The 22,580-nt window shown below is 40.0% G+C and overlaps 2 protein-coding genes across 13 annotated transcripts in view; one reads left to right on the top strand and one right to left on the bottom strand.

Annotated features, from left to right (window-relative positions):
• The window catches only part of AKAP7 (A-kinase anchoring protein 7), an 80,407-nt gene that overhangs the window by 20,014 nt on the left and 37,813 nt on the right, over positions 1-22,580 (bottom strand). For 3 of the 6 annotated variants that reach the window (XM_080999711.1, XM_080999710.1, XM_080999716.1), the window contains exons 6-7: positions 20,459-20,571; positions 11,188-11,335 (exon numbers count right to left, since the gene is read on the bottom strand). In XM_080999711.1, the coding sequence (XP_080855837.1) occupies positions 11,188-11,335; positions 20,459-20,571 (261 nt within the window). Of the gene's footprint in view, positions 1-9,916; positions 10,246-10,285; positions 10,344-11,187; positions 11,336-20,458; positions 20,572-22,580 lie in introns of those variants that run through there. The other 3 variants (XM_080999713.1, XM_080999714.1, XM_080999715.1) reach the window with 3 other exon arrangements.
• MSH5 (mutS homolog 5) lies at positions 13,283-19,362 on the top strand. 7 transcript variants are annotated; one of them, XM_080999596.1, is made up of 4 exons: positions 13,310-13,602; positions 15,090-15,138; positions 15,710-15,783; positions 16,298-19,362. In XM_080999596.1, exon 4 carries the CDS (start codon positions 16,326-16,328, stop codon positions 18,789-18,791), a length of 2,466 nt encoding a protein of 821 aa, XP_080855722.1. In that variant the 5' UTR covers positions 13,310-13,602; positions 15,090-15,138; positions 15,710-15,783; positions 16,298-16,325; the 3' UTR covers positions 18,792-19,362. The 7 variants fall into 7 exon arrangements, with proteins under 7 accessions (XP_080855725.1, XP_080855722.1, XP_080855719.1 ...); XM_080999593.1 differs by lacking the exon at positions 15,710-15,783 and adding an exon at positions 15,559-15,580; XM_080999595.1 differs by lacking the exons at positions 13,310-13,602; positions 15,710-15,783 and adding exons at positions 13,967-14,126; positions 15,559-15,580.

Here is a 22,580-nt window from a genome sequence, read left to right as displayed (position 1 = left end):
TCTTATTAATCTTACATAGTGCAACTGAAGAAAATATTCACATACTTTAGGGATAAATTTCATGTTAGGTGCAAGTGCATGTGGTTTAATAACACAGTGCCTCCCCCCCCCCCTTTTAAAGCCACTTACTGAGTAGTACTAGAGAAGTAACAGGAAGGGTGATTAACCCTTTACCTTAATGCTTCTTTACATTCTCCCTCAGAGAGTTTCAAATATGTAAAAACACATGAGTGAGGAAGTCGTAGGTATGCAAAAACTTAAGCATGCATGAAGGTACAGCTCCAGCATTTCACAGAGTGAGGCAAGCACCTCGCATGGTGGATGCTGAGCGGGAGCAGCAGCCACCTTCAGCTATAATCCACCCATTCTTCTCTGTTGCCACATGTTCTCTCCTGTCCTCCTAATCTGGCCTGAAGCTTCAGTTGTGATAAGGATCCTATCCTGTCACCAGTGTTGAAGGAAGTTTTAACTACAGTCCAGTCAGTTTTTGTATGTGGGAGGTGCCACCTTGTCTGCCTCAGGCAGCAAAATGTCTTGGGCTGGCCCTGCATGTATGTGCATACACAGTCGAGCTAAGAGGAAGGCATGCTTGGCAAATCCACACCGTGATCAACTCCCGCCCAGGAACCAATGTCCCTACAGTGGAAGGACGTGTGGGTCCATAATTGGCCACCACAGTCACTTATGGATTCATTGTCAAAACAGTGTTTATGGAAGACAATCTTACTCGGCTATGAGTGATCGCCAAAGAAGAAGAAAATGACGACGACACAGTTGCACACACCTGCTGCTTCCCAATCACTTCCGCTTGAAAAGGCTTTTCAAGAAACAGGTTACAATTGCACATATATGCATATAATATGCAGATATGATGACTGGAATTATGAAGCCTGGTGAGAAGCATGGTTTGATAGGAGCATGACAAGTACTGTTATTTTTCACAAAGCTCCAGTCAGAATCATGTCACCTCTGAGACCCACAGGCTCAAATCTCAGCATCTCTAGCCAAAGGGTATCAGTGAACAAGCTTAAAAAAAGATGAGAGGTCTCTAAGAGCCACTTTCAGACTAGTGTGGATAGAGAAGTGATCTCCTCATTATAAGCAGTTTCATGCGTTCACTTAAATGTTGCCATTATTTTTAAATTTTATTTTGAATATATTAAAATGATATTCACTGCATAAAAGTCTTACACTTTATTCTGCTCTTGAATGCTTATACCTTTACAAGGGATGTAGGGATGTAAGGTGGGGGGAATTCAAAGTCCAGAATATGCTAGGCTTGCCAAGTTTGGCCCAGGCCTAGAGAAGCATGGTAATATGCTGCAGCTGCTGTTTCAGTATCTGACCATTTCCCCCCAACCCGTACTTCTGCCTGCTGTGGCAAGCACATCTCTTGCTGCACTTCACAGAAAATACATTTATTCTGCATACCTTCTAACTGCCCAGAGCTCTTACATACAGCTATATGCATAGTCACTGGGTCTGAATTTGGCAACCATTAACCATGCAGCATGGATTCTAAGCATTACATTATTTTATGATGAATTTGGTAATTTGCAATGGGTTTATATTACATATAACACACATATCAGATAGGTAAGTTTTTATTCATGGCTGAACTTACTCTGATTCTGTTATATTGTTTTTGTTTCCGAATGTTATTGTATTTTATGGCTAGTTTTAGTTGTTGTAAGCTGCCCGGAATTGTGTGTAGACATCAAAAGTGTGAGATGTAAGTTTTCATAGAAATGGTGTGTGTGTTCCCTTCTACATGGGAATATTAATTACCTGCAAAATCCAGAAACAATAACGCTAGTGCTTGTTGTTGTTTAGTCATTTAGTCGTGTCCGACTCTTCATGACCCCATGGACCAGAGCACACCAGGCACTCCTGTCTTCCACTGCCTCCTGCAGTTTGGTCAAAAACGCTAATGCTATTCTATCATAATTACTAACAGAAAAGCTCAGTATGCTCTCATAGTGAGTAGGAGAAATGGAGGTTGTTGCTTAACCTTCAATCTTTATGATTTTTTATCACATTAAAACAGTGGTTCATAGCACTAGAGCAGACAATAATTTTCTTTTTTTAAAAAGTCTCAATTGTCTTCATGTCAAAATTTTAATATTCTAATATTTGAAGTTTTGGTAACATTTGCAAAGAAATTCCAGTATTTGACATTAATTGACATTTGGTAGCTGATGGCATTTAATAGTTGATGTGCAAGTTATTAAATATTTGACAGTCGATACATAGGGCTCCATAGTAGGCACATGCATTTTGCATTTAGTAATTTTTGTTAAAACAATATGTTAGATCCAGATATCTCCTTCATGAATGGAAAGGTCTCCTCTGTTCATGGGCTGGACTCTGATCCAGTTGAGGCTCTTGTCCTGCTACCTGTAAGTTACTCTGGACAGTAACTTAGGGGCTGAGGGGCTGAGGAGGCTGCTAGTTTATGGCAATTCTCCCCTGCAGTGTCCCAGGGGCCCTCACAACGTCCCAAGCAAGTTTTCAGGAGACATACAGGGCTGCAGAGGAACTATAGCATCCTATTAGCAGGGGTCTACCCGATACAAGTCTGGATCCAACCTATTTTTAAGAAATTTATTATTAAAAAGATGGTAAAACCAGGGAAGCAAACTGGAATTTTGTTCCCATTTTCTACCACACACAGTATCTTAACAAGAGAAGCTAGACATTCCTCATACTGAATAATGAGGATGATGAATTATTTTATTTTTAGAAATATTTTCTGGAATCTTGCATGTTGCTTCTCAACTGAAACAAAAACAAGTTTACAGAGCCAATGGAAAAATCTCTAACCTGTGGGTATAGGGTGGTATATGAATTAAATAAATAAAAATAGTAATAATAATAATTGGGACAGTGTGTAGTGGAATTTCAAATCTTGTGCTCAGTTGGAGATGCTCAATTATAATTTTTTTTTACAACCACACCCCTCCCAAAAAATTCTCATCCTCAATATATATACTAAGCTTTAAAGACAAAGGCAGTTTGGATTTAGAAGCAGCAAAAGGAACTTTTCCTGCTGTTCTATATTGTTGCCTAGATGCTGTGGCATTAAACCTAAAACGTTTTAATAGCAATGCTCACATTATTTCTGAAGTACTGACCTGTTCAACAGTGTATCTTATTTTAGAATACCTCAGAGGGCTGCAATGGCCATCAGAGCAGAATCTCTGCGCAATCATGCAGCATTCTCTGTAATCTCTGGAGACTTTGGATAGCCATCAGAGGTTGAAGAAAGAAAAGGGCCATTCTGGCATTTTAACAGAAAAGAAAATGGCTTTTTCCTATACTTATTCTTATTTATCTTATATTGCCATTATCCAGGCAAGACAGTGATAATCTGGGGTTTTTTAAGAAAGCTTATTTGAGATAAAAGTGTGTGATTTGCTTGGATGGTGTTGCATTCCCCTTAAAAAAGCATGTGCTGGTTATTACCTGGGCCTTCTCATATGATCCTTTCTGGCACTCAGGTACCGTATTTTTCCATGTATAAGACTAGGTTTTCCCCCCTAAAAAATAATGTCCAAAGTTTGGGGGACCATCTTCCCCCATTTTCTTAAATTGGAGTCCCCCAAAATAGGGGTCGTCTTATACATGGGGTGTCTTATAGACCGAAAAATATGATAATTAATGTAGGCCATGATTTGAGCCCCAAAACCAGCAGAAGCATAGCTGTAAAGTGGAAGGTCTTCTTTGTCATGATGCCCAGCAGCTGAACTCGACCTTAGGATATTTATTCAGCCTCCTCACAGTTGGCGTTCAGATGTCAGGTAAAAACTATATTGTTCTGGTATTGTACTGCACATTTCATTTTGCCTTTTGATTTTCTAAAATCTCTGTAAGCTGCCTTGGAAGCCATTTGGCTACAAAAGGCAAGGCTGAAATAATTTAATAAATATGGAAGGCACTGGAAATGTTTGTATATAGTGGACTATAAAACACTTTGATGATTATTATTTTTTTACAATCAAGCAGTATATACATTCTATGAAATAAAAATAAGTGAGAGCTAAACACCGGAGTAGGTGGCTCAGGTCATATGAACAGTCTCCCCATGTATTGTTCTGAGGGGTTCTGACTCTCCAAAGCAGATGTGGGGGAAGCACGGGGGGAGTGGGAAGACCACCACTGTGGTAGCAGGAGTCTGTGTGCTGGCTTCCAGCAACACACTAGGTGACTTGAATTTGGCCATTTGTATACTTAAGCCTGCCTATTTTCATTATGCTAACAATTTCTTCATTGAGTCCAGTTCCTAGCATGGCATTGTTGAAAAGGTGCAATGCAGTCTACGGCTCATAAAACATTTCCATGGTAGCTGTAATAAGAAATCATGTGCCCACACCACTAGGTTCCTAGGACAGGGGCACCTTCTTCAGCCCAAGAAGAACATTCCCTTGTAGAAAGCCTGTGATAGTGGTGGGGAATGTGGCAGTGATGGGCAGAGTCAGAGGCACAAGTGTGCAGGGCAAGTGAGATGACTATTATTTTTGCACAGGCCTCCTTCCAACCACATAAAAGTCAGAGGTTTTTACCCAAACATCTCTCCTGCTAGGCAAGCAGGGGGCATTAGCACCGTTCAAGGACCAATTTGAGCAAGGCAAAAGCACTCACGGAACAGGTGCTGCAGGGCAATCGAGAGGTGTGTAGCCTAGGGCAAATTCTAAGGGTCAGTAAACCCTAAAGGGCTGCATCGAACCTCAGGGCCTGCAGTTCCCCATTGAGGTTCCCTACCCCTACCCTTGTTGTTGTTGTTTAGTCGTGTCTGACTCTTCGTAACCCCATGGACCAGAGTACGCCAGCCACTCCTGTCTTCCACTGCCTCCCGCAGTTTGGTCAAACTCATGCTGGTAGCTTCGAGAACGCTGTCCAACCATCTCGTCCTCTGTCGTCCCCTTCTCCTTGTGTGCTCCATCTTTCCCAACGTCAGGGTCTTTTCCAGAGAGTCTTCTCTTCTCATGAGGTGGAGCCTCAGGTCCGGATCTGTCCTTCCAGTGAGCACTCGGGGCTGATTTCCTTCAGAATGGAGAGGTTGGATCTTCTTGCAGTCCATGGGACTCTCAAGAGTCTCCTCCAGCACCAGAATTCAAAAGCATCAATTCTTCGGCGATCTGCCTTCTTTATGGTCCAGCTCTCACTTCCATACATCACTACTGCGAAAACCACAGCTTTAACTATACGGATCTTTGTCGGCAAGGTGATGTCTCTTTTTAAGATGCTGTCTACCCCTACCCTAGCACCTATGATAATTCAAAAAGGATTAAATGTGTGCAAATTGTGAAAGACAGGAGTTCAATGTTTTGTTTTTGACGCCCAAATATCTGTCTTAACAGTAAGGGTGCCTGCATTGTCCACTGAAAACTATGTAGCACTACATAGGCTGTTTGTAAATTACCAGCTTTAAAGTAGTTCTTTTTCTCAATTTGGATTGAAGCTGGTTTGGGAGAAAACTAATCAAAACACAGTACTTTATAAGAAATGATGGGATAGAGAAAGGATTGTGGTTAATGCTGTGTGCTCATCATTTCCCAAACCAGCACACTGGATGTAAATACGAGTGTGTATACATAGAGCCTGATAGTTTGAAAGAAGAGAAAATGAAGGTGCTGATCATGTTTGTCTCCTCACATTCTTTAACAGCTGATTTACACATAAATGTGCATCACTTGATGCCTCACATCAACACACATGCTGACTTGCATCTTAGCATGTACGCTGCATGTTCAGAATGCATTGTGTTTGAAGTGATACAAGGTGCCTTAAAAGCTTTGTGATATTTTGGACAACACAACTCGGGAAAGTATTTGCTGGGAAAGTGGTTTAGAACTATGAAAAATAAAATAAATGAAATTTATTTGCTTTCACTTGTTACTGCAAAAAATGAATAAATGAATATAGTTATATGCAAGTCTTTTTTTCCAGCCACAACTTACAAGAACTCAGTTCTGGCACCTCTCAGCTGGGCACCATTGCCATTCTACGAGAATGAGGGAGGTGTTCATGGTGAGGTACAACACCTCTTTTTCTAGAAAACAGCACTGGTTGTATGAATTTACCCACAGTACAGTTTATAATGGGAAATACACAAGAATCAGCACAGGGCTGGAAGCTTGACCTCAGTGGTAATAGTGCAATACTGCAAACACTGACAGACAGATAGCTGTGAAACAGGAGTAAGAGGATGAAAAGGGGAGAGAGTTCTTGCTTCCCTATAACAGCATACATATGCAAAACATAAGTAACTTATCGCATACTGAGGAAGACAGGAGACAGCTGATAGTTGCATCAAGCACCTGTTCCAAAACACTATCTATCTTTCTATGTATGTACTAATAGCCATCATTAAGAAGGGGAGTTAAAACAAACCTGTTTAGAGCTATAAGTAGTAACTGAGCCCTTTACAGATGTTTTATTTTTGCACCGTATCTTCCTGAGGTATCAAAATAATGAAGCTTCTAATTAGGGAGTGCGAAACAAATATTGCTGTCACGTCTTTTCAGATCTTTTTCTTTCATATTCAATTCACTATAAATATACTAGAGCGGCACTTTTTGGTTTAAAAATAAAAGCGCTCATGAGCAATACCTATGATTTTTTAACAAAGAAACGGAGGACCAATTTGGAAAGCCATTGTGTGCAGTCCTGTGAAAAATACAGGACAGCTTAATGAGAATTTAGTCAGAAGTTACAATGGTAAGAATGTCCTGGCTCACTTTGAAACCTTAGGCCTTTTCTTTGCCGCTCTGGATCCTTCAGTTTCTCACACATTTATTTATCAGCTGCTGAATGTGAAAACATGATCTGACCTTAAAATGTTTTCCTTGAAACATGTGGAAGTCTTAACACTTCCCCTATCTGCCCACTCTGATCTCACGCCACTCGGCTGACTTCATTTCCAGCATAGCCTTTTCCCCATCAGTCTCATCAGGACTGATATCGCTGGCAGTGAAGAACAAAAGGTATAAATGAAATCATGAAAGATTTAAAGCACCATCTCTTTCTACTGAAGAAACAACTTTCAACTGTATTTCACATAAACCACTGAAAGACAGTGACATTGCCTGGTTTACACATGCAGAATGAGGTGGTAGAATTTGAGGTGCTAAGGGTGGACAGTACCTACCTGAGATTGCATAGAGTCGCATCACATTTTTTAATACTCCTCCACAAAAAAACTTATGGGGAGGCATCCTGCTAATGCTAGGGTGAAAGATTCTAGGTCACCTCTTTTCCTGCTCTGCTAGTTTCTACTTGCATTGAGTTTTCCTCGCTTTCTTTTTAACAGAGAGAGAACTTAAAATTTGATTCGCATCCTGCAATCTGAAGTAGCACAGTGAATTTTTCTACATCAGGTCTTGACAACTTAATTCCTGTCTCATTGTACTGCAAGATAAAATAGGCCATCACTGTCTATGGAGCAACATGACCAAGGCTCTGCCCTGCTGCCCCAGAACTGTATTCTTAGAAATAATAAGGCAGCTTTCTTTCCTATAGTGGGGGAACTTGAATAGAATAAGAATAGAATAAAGCATGAGCAATTGTTCTGACAGTAAACGCACAATGAGCAAATGCAGCATAGATGACACAGGAATAGACACACATACCGGTACATGCTGCAGGAAACAGGAACTTACTAAATAAGGATTGATGCAGGAATAAACTAATTAAAGGCCCATAGAAGCCCCATTACCTTTTGCTTGTTCAAACAAACATGAAAACTGAGGATGCGAATGCATTTCAAAATTGGCATTAAGCATGATTAAAAAAAATAAAAAATAGAAGGCCACGTGGAAAAACTGATTGCAATTGTTTAGCCATGTTATATTTGACAGTTATTTTTACTCAGAGCCCAAAATATAAATTGCAAGAATAAACATTAGTACAGTGGTACCCCGCAAGACGAACGCCTCGCAAGACGGAAAACCCGCTAGACGAAAGGGTTTTCCGTTTTGGAGGCGCTTCGCAAAACGAATTTCCCTATGGGCTTGCTTCGCAAGACGACAGCCCATAGGGAAATCTCCGGGACAGCGGGGAAGCGCAGCACGTCTTCCCCACTGTCCTCGGACCTCCTCCCGCCGCCCGGCTTCGGAACGAATCTCCGATGCCGGGCGGGGGGGGGACGCCTCCTCCCGCCGCCCGGCATCGGAACGAATCTCCGATGCCGGACGGGGGGGGGACGCCTCCTCCCGCCGCCCGACATCGGAACGAATCTCCGATGCCGGGCGGGGGGGGAAACGCCTCCTCCCGCCGCCCGGCATCGGAACGAATCTCCGATGCCGGGCGGGGGGGGAACGCCTCCTCCCGCCGCCCGGCATCGGAACGAAGCTCCGATGCCGGGCGGGGGGGGCGCCTCCTCCCGCCGCCCGGCATCGGAACGAAGCTCCAATGCCGGGCGGGGGGCGGGGACACCTTCTCCCGCCGCCCAGCTTCGGATGGCTTTCCTGAAGACTTGGGGTGGGAGGAGGGTTTTCCTTCCCACCGCCAACATTCAGAATGCTGTTCTGAATGTTGGCGGTGGGGAGGAAAAACCCTCCTCCCACGCAAGCCCCGGGAACAGAGGGAAAGCGCTGCGCGCCTTCCCCTCTGTTCCCGTACCTGTCCTGAAGGCTTGCGGTGGGGAGAAAAGCCCTTCTCCGCACCGCCAGCCTGGCAAGCGGTTTCCCTAGGAACGCATTAATTGATTTTCAATGCATTCCTATGGGAAACCGTGCTTCGCAAGATGAAAAACTCGCAAGAAGAAAAAACTTGCGGAACGAATTAATTTCGTCTTGCGAGGCACCACTGTAATAATCTCTGCTGCATGCTCCAAAGCAGAATAAAAGCCAAAATCAAATGACACAGTGGTGAGAAGTGAACCTGAACAACATACTGAACTTGCTTTGAACTGTTTCATTAGCAAAAAAATATTACGGTATCTTTCTAGTATATATAAACTCACTTCCAAGAGCACCTTTCCCTTGCTAATAAAATGCCTCTTTATGCCATAATACCTTAAGAAAATGTTATAGACTATCAACATAAAATTCAATAAAGGATATTGATTTTACTCAGGCTAAAAATGTAATGTATTGGATTGCATCCAATAATGCCCTTCTGCAAACAGAACAAATGTTTCCATGTACAGAAGATCTCACTGAGGCTCTGCTAACAGAAGATGGGGATAAGAGAGCTTTGCCACTTCATCCTTTCCCCTGTAGTTCCATACGCCACCTTCCAACTGCTGTGGATAATCTAGGTTTATGGGGTTACAGAGGGCTGCAGGTAGAAGAAGAAATCAACAGGAATCATTTCTCCTTGCCTTCCATTAGTGGAGGCTTCTAACTGGAGTCAACATGCTACTTCTAGCACATCTGTATGTATTTATTTTAATTAAAAAATATCTACACTACTTTTCGTTTGGAGTAACAGTGAAGCACTTCACAATGCAAAGTTACAAAGTTACAAACCAGCATTATCAGTAAAAATGTCATAAGGACCAAATCATCTGGGGTGTGTCAGGGACACCCAGGGTAAAGAGTATAGTTCTTTTCACTGTTGAGGAAAGCGCCCCATTGAAATAAGCTGATGGAGAAAGGTCCTGTAGGCTAACCAAAAGGTATTTTTGCCATCACAATACAAGTCTTTGGTTACTGAGTAATATAGAAATGTGGTATGTAGTTACTTAATAATAAAAGCCACTGCTTTTATACATTTCTATAGCAAATGAAAACTTTACTCTGCTTTAGTCCTCTGTATGCTGCAGTAATTATAAGGGTTGTAAGTTGATTAATTATGCTTTAGTCACCTGGCTTTCTACAAATAAAGAAATATATTGATTAAAGCCTTTTTAGGATATTGCAGGAAGAGAATAGTTTCACCTGTGTGAGAAATTAATAATAAACAAATGGCATTCAACTGTTGAAAATAAATTTATTTAATTTGCATCTCACTCCAATATCACCCCAAACCAGTTCCTCCTCTGTCTCCCATTCTGGTGGTCCTCTCTGTCCTTCACTGTTGCTCCCTAGCAGCTGTTTGGTATTCCTACTACTACTACTTCTGTCAAAGCTGTTGCTTTTGCTCTGGGTGCAGAGCTGCTTCTGTTCCCTCTTAATGTGGCACAGATAGACGCAGTTCTATCCACTGGCAGCTTTTTCTTTTTCTTTTTGCATTTCCTTTGGCAGTTGTCCTTAAGGAAATGTCCTCACGTCTTTCACACACAGCAACAAGCTTGACCTGCTGTCAATACAGTACGTTAAAAATAAATAGATTTCATTACCTTTAAAAAACAACAACAGTGCTGCTTTGTAAGCGGTAAGAGGCACTTGGAACCAGATCTGGCATTTAAAAAGAAAGGAAGGTCAGATCACGACCCCCTGTCCACCTCCAAAACCCCTTCCCTAAGTGCCAGTTTCATGAATTTTACTGGATGAACAGGGAAAAGGGGCACAATCCCAAGCAGCTGGCTGTCTGGTATGGAAGAGGACACTAGGCCACCCTAAAGAAAGGCCATCTCTGCTAAAATCCAAATGGCTTTTAAAAATGAAACTTATTAGTATTGTGGAAGATCCAGACTTAAATGAATTATTGACACTGAACACTGTTTGCTTCAGTTGGCTCTGGTTCTCATTGTTAGAAAGCTAGAGTAGTTTCACATGGAAAGGAAAAATATAAGCTGGCTTCCCATTCGTAAGTCATTTTTAAGTGTGCTGTTTTTCCATGTACACACAATGGCGTGGGATATAGGAACCTCCTGCATGCAACTTTCCCTCAGTCACAGCCTCTCCTATTAATCCAGGAGGGGGAAAGCAATTTTAATGTTAATGTAAAGCTTTAATTTTTTTTAATCCATCAATCAAGTTGCTTGAAGTTTACAGCCCTGGCAATTATAAATTGAAACAGTGCCTATTATTTCCCGTTTAATCTGACTTTTCTAAGAAGATAAATTGAGGAAGAGGCAATATTATGTGAACAAGTTTCAAAGCCTTGACCGGAAACATTATTTAAGCTGCATTCTTGGCACTGCGTTTGTGTTAAGAAATCTTGAAGAACTAAGCAAAAGGTCCACGCATATGCTACACTCCTTTGGTCATGAAAGAAGTAGGAGGATGAGTGAACATAACAAAAAGCCATTTCACTTACAGCTAACTCAGAAAAGCATAAGAAATATATTGCACTTACCTACTATGATAGAGGACTCACAGTGATAGTAGCCATTAGGCTGCTTCTTTTTCAACATTGAGCAAAGATCTAGACGCTTCATGGATTCATCTCCAAAATGATGGTTTTTGAAATTCTCAAATAAGGTTGGGTCAATTCTTTTCACTCCCTTAAAACAGTAAAGAAAAAATACATGATCTAACAAGGAGGCAGAAGAGTAATACAGCACCATCAATGTGCACAGCACTTTATAGACTAACTAGATTTTCATAATATTTTCCTATTGGTTCTACTGACCAAAGTTTCAACATGCTGAAATTCTGAAATAAAACTTGATAGTCTTGCTGGCTAATAATCCAGCTGATGAGTCCATTGCAGCTGCAGAAACTTAAGTACTATATTTAAATGCCATACCTAAAGCAGTTGCCCACTCTCCTAGCGTCTTTTTGTCTGTCAGTAGTAGAGATCTGTGAATGAAAACCTGTTACCAGCTATAGATCACTTCTGTTGGGTCAGGATGAACATCAATACAGAGAAATCCTATACTCAGTTGATTGGTACAATACATTTTGTCTGGTATAACCAGTAAATGGTATCAGCACAACATTAATTAAATCAGAGATTAGCATTATTGGGCACCTGTCGAGGTAAACAGCTGGCTCCTGATTATTTAATGAGTATTATTCCATTAAAATACTGGCATACCATAGGCATATAAATTTGGCTTGGTCATTTAAAATAAGCAATTTTAAAGACAAGTAATAGAAAGATGCTATGGTCAGCTGTTTCAAATTTAATTCTACGTATTGCATGGTTCCTTTATCATATCTGTTAGAATTATTCAGTGCATTATAGAATTGCCTTCTTGGAAAAGTACAGCTGTCCTCCTCATTGGTAGTCTTTAGGTATCAGCTAAATATATACTTGTTCATCTGTGTTTTGGGGAGATAAATGTTCCAGCAGTTGAAATATGTTGCTGCAGTTTTAATTTGGGTTCTGTTGAATGCAATGAGTTTTTTTAATTGCCTTTAACGTAATAATTTTTTAATTGACTGTTTTTATTAATGCTGTACACTGCCCTGGGCTCCAGACTGGAAGGAAAAGAAATACAGAAATAGTAGTAGTAGTAGTTGTAATAGTAATAATAATTCTGCATTTCTTTTTATTCAAGTACTTTTGAAGAAGCTTTCTGAGGTAAAAACAAAGCAAGTGTGTCAGAATATATTTGGACAGAATATTTGCTCACTGTTCAAAATATTACTTTGCTTTTCCTAATTCTTGAAATGTCACTGACATCTAGTGGTAAATGATGTTAACTCCACATGAGTCTTGATAACCCCTAATGCAACACTGACTCTTATAACTCAAGTATAATTTGCAGAAGTTAGTTAAATATCTGCAGGATCAATACAATACAATGATTTTAAAACCTTGCTAATTTAAGCCTATGTCATACTGGCTCAAGCTCTTCAAAGCCAGAAAACTGAAAAATAATGCTAATGCCTTATCAGACAGGCCCTGTGATCCATATTGATGTTGTGTAATGTCACAAATTATGCTTCCTCAAAATGTGTGTTCATGTGTGGTTGTGAGATGTGTGTGTGCAGTTGAGGGTGTGCAGTTGTGAGGTGATGCCTACAACAGTTTCTTAGAGCCAGTGTGGTGTAGTGGTTAAGAGCGGTGGACTCGTAATCTGGGGAACCGGGTTCGCGTCTCCGCTCCTCCACATGCAGCTGCTGGGTGACCTTGGGCCAGTCACACTTCTTTGAAGTCTCTCAGCCCCACTCACCTCACAGAGTGTTTGTTGTGGGGGAGGAAGGGAAAGGAGAATGTTAGCCACTTTGAGACTCCTTCGGGTAGTGATAAAGCGGGGTATCAAATCCAAACTCTTCTTTTCTTCTTAGTTTTCCAAATGTGCCCACAGGCCCCCAAAGCCTAGCAACTTCTGCACCGCATTGTCATAAACTGTAATTAAATTAAATTACTAGCAGACTCCCTCCGCAAAAGCTGTGATAATCTCTACGTTTATTTTATTTCATTTATTACATTTATATTCCACTTTCTCTCCATGGAGCTCAAGGTGGCCCCTACAGTTCTGCTGCTTCCCATTTATCTTTACAGCAACCCTGTGAGGTAGGCAAGGCGGAGTTTGAGTGACTGGCCCATGGTCACCCAGCGAGCTTCATGGCTGAGTGGGGATTTCGAACATCAGTATTTAAATTACAAACACACCACGTATTATTTTGCCAGTAGTTACTACCATGGGTTTTAATGGGGCAGAAAAGTCTTTTGACATTTGAACTTTTGACATTCATAACTTCACCAAAGCCATGAAGACATGTCTTCCTTAACAAGCTTGAATACATGAGTAGTTTACCACACAACTGTAAAGAAATATGCCTGTATAAATACTGGAGCAAAAACTGTCACTTTGAGGTATATACTCCCAAGTATTAATCTTCAGCATTTTTGAGACAATTTTTATTGGGTTTGCAAGGTGACACATTCATAAACCTCACATATGTCATGTTGCGAACTATAAGCTCAACAGGTATCATTTTTAGAAGCTATAGAATTTTTATCTATTTAAACAATGTTTATGCCACTTAACTACAATTACCTTTAAGAAGATAATTTTGAGGCTTTTGGTGGAACCTGAACTAAAGGGGCACTGCCGTAATACAATATCCTGACAGGACAAATATCCTGTTACACAGTCTATGGTATATTGAGGAAAAACATACCAGAATTACTCCATAACTGGCAAGGGACATTTCGTTTTATATGCAGTAGTATTTTATGAGGGAAAGCGTTAAAGTATCTAACCGTCTCCCCCCCCCCCCCCCCACAGCAGGCTGGAATGGTCCAGCAGTGGTTATATTATGAGGGAGCTCTGGTTTCCCTCCACTTTTTTTTTAAGCTCTTATTCAGACATCTTTGTCTGCTTGAGGGGACATAAGGTTTGTCTGCAGTAAAGGGATATAAACCAGCTTCATAGTATCCTGTAGCCTTGTCTAATTATAATCTCTAGCCAATGTTACAATAAGAGAGCAACAGAAACATAATTCGCAAAGCATTTTTAATTAGTTTTCAAACCAGGGTTGATGTTTTCAACCTAATAATAATAATAATTTATTATTTAAATCCCACCCATCTGGCTGGGCTTCTCAACAGAATATTAAAAACACGATAAAGCACCAAACATTAAAAACTTCCCTAAACAGGGCTGCCTCCAGATGTCTTCTGAAAGTCAGGTAGTTGTTTATTTCCTTGACATCTGATGGGAGGGCATTCCACAGGGCAGACGCCACAACCGAGAAGGCCCTCTGCCTGGTTCCCATGATCGTTATAAGGCTTGCCAAACCTTTGATAGGTTTTGTGGCTTTTCAAACACTACGTACAACCGTAATCTGGTAAAGCAGACAACTATTTCCAAACACACGCACAAATTCATAATGAGTTTTATAGAAACTAGTACACCAAATTTGAGAATAAGACCCCAAATGGATCACATTGATTCACTCAACGGTTGGATACTGATCTCTTATCTAACCACTATATCATATATGCTGAAACACTGAACTCAAGAGGCCTCACATGCATATGATTAACTATGTTTTTGTATTTAAATATTCTTCAAGCTCTCTACTTGTTCTGTGTAGAAGGAAAACTACCTTGTTCACATTTTTCATGTTATTTTGCTTGCAAAAGCCATGTTGTAAAATATTACTTTCATGCTAAAGAATGAGGAACCTCCTCTTAATTATACTTTCTAGTGGTTAGTCTCATATCAAAGTCCAGCTCACTCTCCTGTACATTCAAAACCACTTCTTGAACAGTTTATTAGCTACCTTTCATATTTCTATAAAGGTCCAAAAGCATCTGATTCTACCTATTCTGTATAATCTATCTGTTTTCTCTAGACTCTTCAAACAGTGACTGTTCACAATTAGCAACTTAAGAAGAATTCAGGTAAGATTATTACAGTATAGCTGACTCTAAACTTAAATGAGGCTTACATTCTGGGGATAGTGCCTAAAGCCAAAATGGTGTATGGTCAAAACACACTGGGTGCAGTGGTGACTGGGATTGCAAAAGTTTGTTTTTTTTCCCCTGGTGTCCACCCCATTTTATTTTATTTTTTTATTCCCCACCCCCAAGCATGTAAAGCTGAATGTGCACAAGTTAAATGAGTATAAGTTGTGAGTTACCTGCATCGTCTTCACAAAATACTAACTTAATCAATCAATCAATCAATCATAGAATCCTTCTGGTGCCTTTTGTGTCTAATAATCTTGTGATTTTTTTTCAAATGTAGCTGTAAGAGTTATTTTTGTTGTTAGACAACTGTTGTAACAGTTATTTTTGTTGTTGTTTGTTTTGTTTCTATAGCATATGCGGCAAAGAAAGAAAGGTAGGAAAGGGTGATGTTCCATTTCCCTCTTTCCTCGTTGCAGACTCACTCATTCACTTCCATCAACACATATACAATACCTCTCTTCATTCATTCATACCATTCTCTCTTTCATTTACAACTTTGAAGCATACCACATTGCACACATGAGGAAATGCTCAAACACAGAAGTACCACCTGATCTTTCTATCATACATATATATGCAAGCAGATACTTTACCTTACTACACATAGAGAATAATGTTGAAAAAACATTATAGTGTGATTGGGGGACCTATTTCTGCAATTTTAATTTAAGGTGCTACTTTGTGAAATTGGCTATTAACAGAACTTGTTATTAGGGAAGGGTTCTGCAATGGAAGAAACAATGTGAATTTGTTTAAGGAAAGTGACACTTTGCTTGTCCTCAACCAGGTCATGAGTGTGGTATTGCAGTAAATGTGCATCTCAGAACTAGACACCTGCCTTAACACTGCAAACTAGATACTCCTTGCCTACCAGAAGTGAGGTCTTGGGTGATCTGCCCACTTTTTTTCTGCAACTGATTAGGAGACATATATAGTGAGAGGGGAATGCACAGAGTAAGATAAAATATAACAAGGCCATGTAAGAAATAAGAACAGTGATATCATAGGTTAATATGGGAGGGGTAGCTTTGTGAGGAAAAGTGGGGGAGTTAAAGAATGAAACACTAAAAAGAATGTTTTGTTTACCCAGCCACATATCTTCTAGAATTCTGTTAAAAATGAGTGCTACTGCTTCTTTTGCCACCAACTGCCAACCCCAACCATTGCCTACCATTGATCAAGAAGATGAACAAGAACAGCATGAGATCTGCATGTGTGTATTGTGGTATGGAGGAGAGCTGGGTATTGCCTACTATGACACTGGAGACTGCTCTATCTACTTTATGGCTGACACACCAGACAATGAAGACCTTAAGCTGCTCCAGAAAGTGGTTGATGAAGTACTTCCCAAATACATATTAAGTAGTGCTAAGCAAGATTATAGCATAGCCAAATTCCTGACCAATTTAGGTAATACTATGGGAGAACATCAGGAAGGAGGAAAGCCAGAGGTTGTCCTGTATCCAAATATGGATTTTGGTTTAGAAGTAAGCAAGCAAAGGATCCTATCGAGGCAATTCCCTTTTGTCCCCTCTGACATGACAGCAACTGAGAAAATCCTCTACTTGTCGTCTATTATTCCTTTTGAGAGCCCACTCGTGGTAAGAGTGCTAGGAGGATTGCTGAAGTTTCTTGACAGGAGGAGGGTTGGAGTTGAACTGGAAGATAGTAGTATCAATGTTCCTATCCTTGCCTTTAAAAAGTTTGTACTGACAGATATTGTACACGTAGATCAAGATGCTTACTCTGTGCTGCAGATATTTAAAAGTGAAGTGCATCCTTCTGTGTATAAACAAGCCAGTGGGAAAAAAGAAGGACTCAGCTTATATGGGATTCTGAACCACTGTAGATGCAAGTGGGGAGAGAAGCTGATGAGACTGTGGCTCATGAGACCCACGCGCAATTTGACAGAACTGAACAAACGTCTTGATGTTATCCAATTTTTCCTATTAGCTCGGAATCATGAAATAGTTCTGACCCTACAGGAATGCCTCAAAAATATTAAAAATGTACCCCTGATCCTTAGGCGCATGGCTGTTTCTAACACTAAGGTAAGTGACTGGCAAGCACTGTACAAAACCGTTTACAGTGCTGTATGCCTCAGAGATACATGTCGCTCTCTGCCCAATACCATTGAGCTCTTCCAGACTATTTCACAAGTCTTCACTGAAGATCTACACTATATTGCCAGCCTAATCAGCAAAGTGGTAGATTTTGAAGGCAGTATCTCAGCAAACCACTTCACTGTCAGACCAAATGTAGATCCCACCATTGATGAAAAGAAACGAAAGCTGATGGGGCTTTCAGCCTTCCTTACAGAGGTGGCCCGAAAAGAACTGGAGGACCTGGATAATAGAATTCCATCCTGTACCGTTATTTATATTCCCTTAATAGGATTCTTACTCTCCATTCCACGGCTGCCCACAATGGTGGAAATGAGTGACTTTGAGATTGAGGGACTAGATTTCATGTTCTTGTCAGAAGAAAAGCTTCACTACCGCAGTGCCAGGACAAAGGAACTGGATAGTTTGCTTGGTGATCTTCATTGTGAAATAAGGGATCAAGAAATACTGATCATGGACCAGCTACAGACTAAGATTTTGGAAAAGTCTGCAGTACTTAGTGATGTGATTGAATACACAGCACACTTAGATGTGTTGCTCTCTTTAGCAGTGATGGCTCGTGAGAACGGATATATCCGTCCATGCTTCTCTCACTCCCACACGATCCGTATTAAGGATGGAAGGCATCCACTGATGGAGTTATGTGCAAAGACCTTTTTTCCCAACTCAGCGGAGAGCACTGAAACGCATGGCCGGATTAAGATCCTCACCGGACCCAATTCATCTGGAAAGAGTGTATATTTAAAGCAGATAGGCATTATTACATTTATGGCCCTAATTGGAAGCTACGTTCCTGCTGCTGAAGCTGAGATAGGGGCAGTGGATGGAATCTACACCAGGATCCATAGCAGAGAGTCAGTATCTCTAGGACTGTCCACTTTCATGATTGATCTTAACCAAGTAGCCAAGGCAGTAAACAATGCCACTGAAAGGTCTTTGGTGCTCATTGATGAATTTGGCAAAGGCACAAACACAGTAGATGGCCTCTCTCTTCTGGCTGCTGTGCTAAGGTACTGGATTAGACAAGCAACCCAATGCCCACACATTTTTGTTGCCACTAATTTCCACAGCCTGATGCAGCTGAATCTCCTGCCTGACAGTCCTCTTCTGCAGTATCTGACTATGGACACCCACCAAGATGGAGATGAACTTGTGTTTTTCTACCGGATCAAAGAAGGCATGTCCACTGTCAGCCATGCAGCTAATATTGCAGATTTGGCTGGCATGCCACCTAAACTGATTGCCCGAGGAGTAGAAGTGTCAGAGTTGCTCCGCAATGGGAAACCCATCCAACACACTGACCATTCTTCAAAGGAGAAACAGTTGCAAAGTTGCAAATCTCTGATAGATAAATTCCTCTCCCTGGATCTCGATAATCCTCAACTGGATTTAAAGGAGTTTATGAGTGAAGAGGTGCTGCCCTCTTCAGCAACCATATTGCACCCTATTAAAAAGGCATAACATGTACTGAATTGCTTGTGCTTAGTTGATTATGACAAACAAATGAAACGGGAGTCCTTGCTCAAGTTAATTCATCTATAGATGTCAAAGAAGCCTGAACAACTTGTGATCCACCAAAATGAATGCAGCCATGCATACCAGGTGCTTGACACACTACCACAATGTAGTGGCAGAAATGCCTTGGGAAAGGCAGAAGGAAAAGGATGCTTGAAAGTGCTCATGTCCTAGGAGAGAAAACTGCTAGGGATCTTTAGACAACTCGCTGGCCTTCACTGCATTACTTAGGTAATGAAGAAATTCTATAGTAACAATAAGCGATATTTGGAAAGATTATTTGAAAGAGAAGCATACATCTTCAGGTGCATAATACTAATAAATATAAGAAAAATAAATTACTTTAAATAATTGAATTGTTTATTAGGTAAAATTAAATAAGCCTATTAAAATATTATATTTGTGTTCTAAGTTCTATTCATTGTTATTGTTCAGTTTTACATAAACTTTCTCTTTACTGTTTAAACAAATTATTGTTGAATAATATAAAAAAAGAATAAATATGAACTTAAGTATGCCTTAAGTATGTTTATTATACTCTAAAAAAAACCTAAAACAGGCTACACAACCAAACAATGTTGAATTATTATAAAGGAAAGAAATTTGGCAGATTATTATCTATAGCCTCAGAACACATTCAGGAGAAATTGGTTAATATAAATCATGATAATACTTTAAATGTTTATACACTACACTGAGGAGATATAATTTAATTGTTGCAATTCAGTGTGGACATTTGCATTAGAGTTTTACTAGCATAGTAGAAGAAATAACCATTCCAGGAGGAATCAGTTTAATTAGAAACAGATTTAAAATAAAACTTCTCTAAAGTGGCTTTGACCAAAACTAAGAGCTGTGTCTTATCAGAGTAACCATTAAGCTGTAACCCTCATTGAGTGTGTTTAAAAATTCCAGTTTGGTTTCCAACATGCCTCATCCTTACTTTGATCCTCTGGTTGGTGAATAAGTGGTCACAGATTTTCATTTCACATTAAGAGTTCTTGTTGCTGGATATTAGTAAATGCTACCACATGCAGAAAATCTTTCTCCAGCGTTACTGACAGGAGTGTCTAACTTTTAAATCACCCAAAACACTGTCACATTATCTTGCCCCCATCAATATTCAGGGAGTTTGCCACACAGCCAACCCTCTGGAACAGATTTGGGGAGGGCATAGAGGGAGAATTCTTGCACTAATGGAACAAATGCCTTGGATACTGCCCAAAATAATATATACAGTGGTAGCTCAGTTTACGAACTTAATCCATTCTGGAAGTCCATTCTTACACCAAAACCATTCTTAAACCGAGGTGCACTTTCCCTAATGAGGCCTCCTGCTACTGGTGCCCTTCCACTGTTCGGATTCCATTCTTAGACCAAAGTAAAGTTCTCAAACTGGGACACTATTTCCGGTTTTGCGGAGTTTGTAAACCAAATCGTTCTTAAACCGGACTGTTCTTAAACCAAAGTACCACTGTATTTTTAAGCATCACTACTTAACTTCTGGGTTACTGTGTTTGGAAATTTGAACCTCCTTTACAGTACAATTTCTTAAAGGTCATAGCATTCCCCCACCATTTGTATAGATATTGTGATGTACAAAGTGACTGCACCTGTTTTCGTAGTTTTGGCGATTTTGACAGCTTCATGAAGGTCAAGTGAGGCTTAAAAGCTTTATCATCTCCTGTGACGATGCCCTTTTCTTTAAATATCTTCCTCACAATATCTAGGTAGGCACAAATGGAGAAACTTTTAAAATTCCAAACATTGTGCAGACTATAAAGTTTGATAAAATTATGAATGATAAAACAAGACAGAAACGAGAACAAATTTTCAGACAGAGTCTAATTTAAACTTACAAGCAAACCACACAATTACGCACTTGAAACTAGATACACATTTTTAAAATTGCATTTTTTTTTTAAAATGGAAAGAGCCAATCTGCTATGCTCATTAGTGCAACAAACCCACCTTCCTAACATAGCTTTGTATCAGGTGAAAAGCCCTCAAGGTGACGCTTACATGTGTTGTTTTACATCTGTCACAATTCATTTCTGCCCAAATTTGTACCACCTAAGACTAAAGTTTGCCAGGTCAACGCTGTTCTAGGCATAGCAATGTTGACTCACACTGATGTACCAGTGGAACATAACAGAACTATGTAACTGATAGCCAGTAAAACAGCATACACTGTGGCATTTAGACTAGCAGGATCAGTTGCGATGAGGTGTTGGTTTTATTGTGTTGAGTATTTTTTTTACCATATTTACTCAAGTCTAATGCACCATCAAATCTAATGCGTACCTCAATTTTCAGAACCTTGAAACCAAAGAAGTATTAGCTGGTGAATGTAAATGTGGCATTGCATCTAATGTGCACCTTAATTTTCGCAACATAATTTAGCCAAAAACAGTGAGCATTAAATTTGAGTACATACGGGGTTGCTGTTTCTTGTATTTTGTACTGATCTTAGGCTGGTTGTATTATTATTTTGGCGTGAAGGGGTGTGTTGGTTGCTTGTTATAACTATAATATAGTTTAAAAAGAAAAACTCAACAAAGGGCTTCTATCAGCCTGCCATAATCACCACTGGGTGGTGTTGTTGTTGGGTTGTTGTTTTTTTTAAAAAAAAAAGCTCCAAGGGTATCAGATCAATACTGGACACTTATTTTAATACCTATTGAATTATTGGTATTTCCCATCAACACCTGTTGACAGACATGCACTTCTCTGTTCGAATTAATTGCTTGAAAATATTGTAAATCCATACAAACCTTCCATGCAAAGAAAGCAGTGACATTCAAAGATGTTAAGAAAGCTGGATTCAGTTCTAAGCACTGCCAGTAACATGCATTTTGGCTTTCAACAAATTCATTAAAAAATTGTCCAGTAGCACCTTAGAGACCAACTAAGTTTGTTCTGGGTATAAGCAAACTTAATTGGTCTCTACTGGACAAGGTGCTACTGGACAATTTTTTAATTTATTAATTTATTTCGACTGCGTCAGACCAACACAGCTACCTACCTGAATCTAGAATCATGGAAGGCAGCACAATGAACTGCATGAAATGGAAGTCCATCAACCTCACAAAGAAACTTGCACAGGTACAGACTGATATCTCCTTTTTGACTAAATGCAACAACCTGGACATTATACCTAACAGTCTTAGAATTAAGAACCCTCTACAATCCACCTATTCTACTGAATATGTAAAGAAACTATGCCACACTCTCTCCAAGAAGCTGCTCAAACATCTGATCAGCGTTCTGTACTCTAAACAGAAGCAAATAAAGGAGGAATGCTCTGTATTGGACAAGGTATCTGAAGAAGTGTGCATGGCACACGAAAGCTTATACCCAGAACAAACTTAGTTGGTCTCTAAGGGTGCTACTGGACAATTATTATTTTTTATTTCAACAAATTCATGTATGTGTATTCTTATGGATACTTTTTACTGCATTGCAGGGGGTTGAAAGATGACCCTAGGGGTCCCTTTCAACTCTACAATTTGTATACACATATAAAATCAACACATGTAGTACAACATGTGCTAACTCATACTGATTTCTTTCTTGTTGATCTCTTTGCACGAGAGCTCCTATACAAATGTTAAGCGAAACATGCAGTGATTGGTATTATCAGTATAATACTGATTCTGACCATGTATATAGTTCGGAGTCTGCACAGGAATTATTGATAAGTGCACCTACTGAAGTCTGGGGCCAACATCTGGG

This window comes from Podarcis pityusensis (assembly GCF_964106645.2).
Source record: "Podarcis pityusensis genome assembly, chromosome: 3".
In the NCBI taxonomy this organism is placed as follows: Eukaryota; Metazoa; Chordata; class Lepidosauria; order Squamata; family Lacertidae; genus Podarcis; species Podarcis pityusensis.
Note: the sequence above shows the minus strand (reverse complement) of the source record. Positions and strands in the feature narration are given on the sequence as shown.

Bases quoted from the DNA above. Each gene is read 5' to 3' on its own strand.
- MSH5 (XM_080999599.1), top strand. From the start codon at position 16,326: ATGAGTGCTACTGCTTCTTTTGCCACCAACTGCCAACCCCAACCATTG.